The 6,000-nt window shown below is 42.5% G+C and overlaps 1 protein-coding gene across 2 annotated transcripts in view; it reads left to right on the plus strand.

The window, feature by feature from the left end:
• IL16 (interleukin 16) overlaps window positions 1-6,000 on the plus strand; it is a 137,261-nt gene that overhangs the window by 99,191 nt on the left and 32,070 nt on the right. For both annotated transcript variants that reach the window (XM_023193388.1, XM_023193387.1), the window contains one exon: window positions 5,209-5,282. In XM_023193388.1, the coding sequence (XP_023049156.1) occupies window positions 5,209-5,282 (74 nt within the window). The remainder of the gene's footprint in view (window positions 1-5,208; window positions 5,283-6,000) is intronic.

Raw genomic sequence — 6,000 nt, forward strand, 5'->3', positions numbered from 1 at the left:
GAAAGCAAAATGTGTCTTGAGCTGTCAGGATACGGCCGGCATGGTTTCTGGGGTCTGCAGGCAGTGGGGACACAGCTCCCCCGAGGGGGTCTTCATTATGACTGGCAGGTTGGTTGTGTATATTTGCACATGTTACCTGGCACCATTACCCCTTAGCTGGTTGTGGTGCCAGCCTGGGTGGGACTGAAGTCTGAGGGGTCTGTTTCTGACCCTCCCCTCCTCTCACCCATTCTCTCAGCTGTCTTTCCCTTTCCATCCAAGATCCTGTCTCCGTTGTTGGGCTCCATTAACACCCCCTCTCCTTCATTCTTCCTGTCCTTCCTAACCCACAACCATAGGGAAACCAGGTTCAATGCTTTCAACCCTTGTAACAGATGAGTCTGATAAACATTTGCTAGGAGCCTACTGAATTCTAGGGTCTAGGAATAGAGAGAGAAACAATCAGGCATGATTCCTGCTTTGAAGAGCTCATGATCTGCCAGCCAGGGACCCTCTCTTCCACTCCCCACCCACCCTTCTCCCATCGACCCACCCCCTCTCAACTCTTTCATATCCTCACAGTACAGAGGCCTCAGCCATCCTGGGAGTGAGGGGCCAGGGAAACAGAGCTGCCCGTCTTCTTGTCCTAGAGAGTCACGTTCCCCCCCACCCCCAACTCCACCCTAAAGTCATGCATGGCTTATTGAGCAACAGGTTTGGCCCAAAGAGATTGCCAGGTTTCAACTCAGGAGGCAAAGTTCAGGGGCTGGAAGTCACAGGGCAGAGAGTACCCACCGCAGGCCAAGGACTGGGTCATACACCAGAGGTTTGAAGAGAAGTAACTTCACAGCATTTTCACTCTTCTCTGTCAGTTCGGTTTCTGTAAGCTATGCTGGGAGCCTAACCACCTTTAATCATCTAACTTGCTTAGGGCAGGGTAGGCACACTACAGTGTTTTCAATATCTCGTGAACAAAGAAAGGTTTTTACATTTCTAAATGGTTGAACATTTAAAAGTGTTTTTGATTATTTCATGATATGTGAAAATGAAACGAAATGAAATCCAAATTTTAGTATCCATAAAAAAGCTTTCTGGGGACTCGAGCACACTCATCCACATACCCGTCATCCAGGGCTGCTTTCATTTTACAGCATAGTGTGGAGTGGTTGCAGCTCACAAAGATTAAAACCTTTACTATCAGGGTCTTTGCAGAAAAGGTTTACCAACCCCAGCACTATGCAGAATTACACACACAGATTTTAGGGTGTGGGCAATGGCGAGCCTCTGAAGGCTTTTATACTATGGGAGGGACTGTGACCAGGGTTTTCAGAGGCTTCAGGAAGCAGAATGTAGGATGAAGTGGGCCATTGTGAGCCCCAGGCTCCAGCTCCAAGGACTGCCCAGAGGCAGTAACCCTGGGAGGAGAAGGGAGCAGACGAGAGAAGTGACAGCGCCTGAGCAGAGGTCGCAAAGGGCGGGTCGGGTCAGAGAGAACTGGAAGGTTTCTGGTCTTAGTAAACTAGAGAAATACATTGCCTTACGTAGAGGAAGAGGCACTGGAGGAGGAGGAGGAAAAGGAAGGCAAACCAGATGTGTAGGTTTGAGTGGCAGAAGGGAGAGCAATGTCCTTGGATGACCACTAGGTGACACTCTCCAGCAGGGGAATGACATCCGTTCTCTCTCCGTTCAGGGAGACAAAAGTGAATGCAGACATTTGGGGAACATGGATGTGAGAAAAACAGCTGAAGTTACCAAGCAGATGTGGGGCGGGGGGAGGGGAGGGCAGGGCCCAGATGCGGTTCTAGGGGAATAGCTAAATCAAGAGGGTGGTGGAGAGCACATGTCAAAGAAAGGAAAAAAGAACAGTGGGATCAGAACTGGGAGAGCGTGCCATTGTATGTTTTATTATCTTTTGTACTTTTCTGTGTTTAAACAAAGGATGGGGGAAGGGTTGAAGTGGCAAGAAAAGAGAATATTGTGTTTTGTTTTCTTTCCTGAATGTGAGATTGCCTGAGCCAACCTTTTTATTTTTTTCTGAGCATTTGCCTCCCTTAGTTAACAGCAATCATAAAAATTGAAGATTTCAATGAGTCAAGACTCTTAGCTAGTGTATGATCCCTGATTCTAGCCTCAAACATTGAACACATCATCTTTTGTAACTTCTTTTAAAAGTAAATATTTGAATCTTGAATTCAGGGCAAATACATTAGTTGTAACAAAAGTTTTGTGTACAGATCAAGGCTACTAATGTTTTACTTTTATTCCCCTTCCAAGAAACCATTATGTAAGATTTATTTGACAAAACCTAATCAACCAGCTTTTACCAGATATAACCAAATAAGGGGAGGACATTCCAAAAAGCCCAGAGTTGGGCTGTGTGGCCCCAGTAAGAGGGACATTCTAATAACTTAAAGAGAAGTCCAGCCCCTTAGGTAATTAAGAATGGACATTCTGAATTTTTGTTGTCTATCCTTCCTTCAGCACACGTGTAATTATATTTTGATGTTTTAAATGTATCTATTTTCCTTCCCAGACTTGGAGTCTCACAAAGACAAGGACTGGTTCCTTTTATTTTTCACTTTGGTTCCAGCAATCTAAGAGATGGAACTGATTTGAATACTCTCCCCACCCTGCCTCCAGCCTCTGTTTTCAATACGTAGACTTGTGAAATAATATAGCACATCCAAAATCAAAATAAAGACATGGAAATGCCCAGCTGCTAAGAAACAAAGAAACAACTTTAAATCTAAGAATGGCAAACTCAGGGGTTGATGATGTGGCTGGGAGGGCTGCTGGATGCTTATAGACCTTAAGGGCTGGAGCTCAGATTTGAATGCCCACATAGGCAGAGGTGACAGAGCCTTGGGTCCATGTGAGGCTCTGAGAACCTGCATACAGCCTTGATAATGAAAGAGTTTCCCCTCAATAAAGTCAACAGGCCCCAGGGGAGCAACAAAGAAACTTAACTTTATCCATGGCTCCTCAATGGGCAAAAAACATCTCTCACCAAAAAGTGAATATCAAAATTGTGTCATATGTAGGCATGCGGGTTACATTTGTAGTTCCTGTAAAGCAAAGGTAATGCCAAGGTAAGAAATTAACATGAAAACTAGCCCTAAACCAGCGAAAACCTTGGGATGCCAACTGGAAATAAAGGAAAAACTGGCAGTGACCTGGGGTATATGGGAATCCCGTAGAAAAACAGAATATCCTGAAAATGAGTTTACAAAGATTACATACTATAATACATCAGGAAATGTCCACTGTTGAGGAAAGTCAGCAGAAATAACAAAGAGGAGTGTTAGCCCTTAACAACTTAAGATTACAGAACAATCTAAAAGAGACTATAGAATTTTTATGTTTAAAATCATTTTAAAAAGATAAAAAAGGAATATAAACTGTAAGATAAGACAGTAAAAAAGAACTGTAAGAACACAGTAAAAAAGACTGTAAGAACACAGTAAAAAAGATAAGTGGAAGTGAAAAAAATAACTTTTGGAAATGAGCAAAAAAAGCAATCATTTCAATAAATAACTCAATGGATGGCTTAAACAGAAGATTAGATGCAGCTGTAAGGAGAATTAGTGAACTGGAAATTATCCAGTAGGCCACACAGATCAAAGAAGAAAAAGATGAGCACTAAAGAAATATGGAGAATGGGTTGAAAGGGTCCAAAATACATTTAATAGGAATTTTAGAAAGAATAGGGTGAAAGGGGAGAGATAATATGCAAAACGATAGTGGCTTATAATTTTCAAGAACTGACTTAAGGCATGATATTTCTGCTTGAGGAAACACAAAATGTTTCCTTTCTCTCTAGTGCGTCATAGTAAAACCGCAGAATATCAAAGACAAAGGAAAAAGAAATCTTTCTTTCTCTTTTTTTTTTTTTTTTTTTGAGACAGGATCTCACCCTGTAGCCCAGGCTGGAGTGCAGTGGTGCAATCACAGCTCACTGCAGCCTTGATCTCCCAGGCTCAAGTGATTCCCCCACCTCAGCCTCTGAAGTAGCTGGGACTACAGGTGCATGCCACCACATTAAGCTAATTTTTGTATGTTTTGTAGAGACAGGGTTTTGCCATGTTGCCTGGGGTGCCCCCATCTCAGCCTCGCAAAGTGCTGGGATTACAGGTGTGAGCCACAGTGCCTGGCTAGAAAAAGAAACCTTAAAAGAAATCAGAGAAAAAGGATGGATTATATACAATGGAACCATGATTAGGTGACAGCAGATTCATCAGTAATGACCAGGCCCAGAAGTCAGTGTAAACATAGTATTTATATCTGAATTGCTTGGCACAATGTTGAATTCAGAGAAAGTGCTCCTTGTTTGTGTATTGAACAGATTGAAAGAAAGGGAGAAAGTGGTTTTCTATTCACATAGAGATGGATTTTTGGTTACAGGAAGAATGATTCTCCTACAAGTATACTGTTGTGAAAAAAGGACTTGCAGTCAAAAGATCCAAGTCCTATTTTTTTTTTTTTTTTTACCATGTGATTTGGGACTTCTCTGAGTTCACTTTTCTGTATTGTAAAATGGGGTCTTCATTGCATTCTGGAAAATCATATCCAAACCACATCCACTGAGCAATCTGTAGTCCTCATCCAGCATTGGTCCTGGGGATATATCATCTAATAAGACAAAATCCCTATCCCCAACAAGCTGCCAGCCTGGCCAGGGAGTGACTTAGGGTGCAGGCCGTTGATCACCACCCAGGGTGACAAGTGCAGTAGGTACAGTGTGACATGAACGTACAAAGGAGCTAAAGGTAGTAGGGCCTAAAGATTAAGAAGGGATAGGAGGAGAAAGTGGAAGTACATTTTATTTGAGAAAAATGGCATGGACAAGCATTTAACTGCACAGACCATTGTGGAAAATGCAGGTCGCGTTGCATCAGAAAATGCTGCATGGGAGCAAATGGTGTGAGGGTCAAGGAGGCAAGGAGGAAGGAGATGAAGCAAAGAGGTGGGCAAGGACCATATCCAACCAGGACTTGTGTGCCTGACTAAGAGCCCTAGGTTTCACCCTGGAAGAGAGGGGATGCCAGAGAAGGCCCATGTTGCTGCCCTGCCTGCCTTGCAAGGAGAGAGCACCAAATGAGACAATGTTCTTCCAAAGCTTCGTGCATCATACAAAGAACTGGGCAGGTGGGGAGACTAGAGTTCAAGGTAATGATAATGCCCTTTGATTGGGCAACACTCTTCTTAGCTACACTTTCTCTCTCTCAACAGGTGATGAAATTCTGGAGCTCAATGGTGAATCAATGGCTGGACTAACACATCAGGATGCTTTGCAGAAATTCAAGGTGACCATATCTTATCAACACGTGACCAAACTCTGGGGCCTTCAGGCAAAGAAACCAAGCTCTCAGCGTCCAAACCTGCAAATTCAAACTGTGGGGCCCTTCACATGAGGCACCTCACTGATGTGGGTCTTGGCACAGGATTAAAAGAAGACCTGACTCGGAAATCATAGTGTGATCAGGATTGTTGTGGGGGATTTTAAAACCCTTTACTATTTATACAATTGTTTTAAAACACTCCATGTATTTATCATGGTATATTTACAAATCTGTTTTAAGTTTGTAAGATAATTGCTAAAAGATATTTTTATGTCTCCATCTAGTTAGTTCAATTCACGACTCTATCCATCCATTATCTATCTATCTATCTAACTATCTATCTATCTATCTATCTATCTATCTATCTATCTATCTATCTATTCATCCATCTATCTATCCTTCCATCTGTCTATTTATCCATCTATCTATCCATCCATCTCTTCATCCATCTATCTATCCTTCCATCTATCTGTCTATTCATCCATCTATCTATCCATCCATCCACTCATCCATCTATCTATCCTTCCATCTGTCTATCTATTCATCCGTCTATCTATCCTTCCATCTATTCATCCTTCCATCTATCTATTCATCCATCTATCCATCCATCTATTCATCCATCTGTCTATCCTTCCATCTATCTATCTATTCATCCATCTATCCATCCATCTATTCATCCATC

This window comes from Piliocolobus tephrosceles, chromosome 6 (genome assembly GCF_002776525.5).
Source record: "Piliocolobus tephrosceles isolate RC106 chromosome 6, ASM277652v3, whole genome shotgun sequence".
NCBI lineage: Eukaryota > Metazoa > Chordata > Mammalia > Primates > Cercopithecidae > Piliocolobus > Piliocolobus tephrosceles.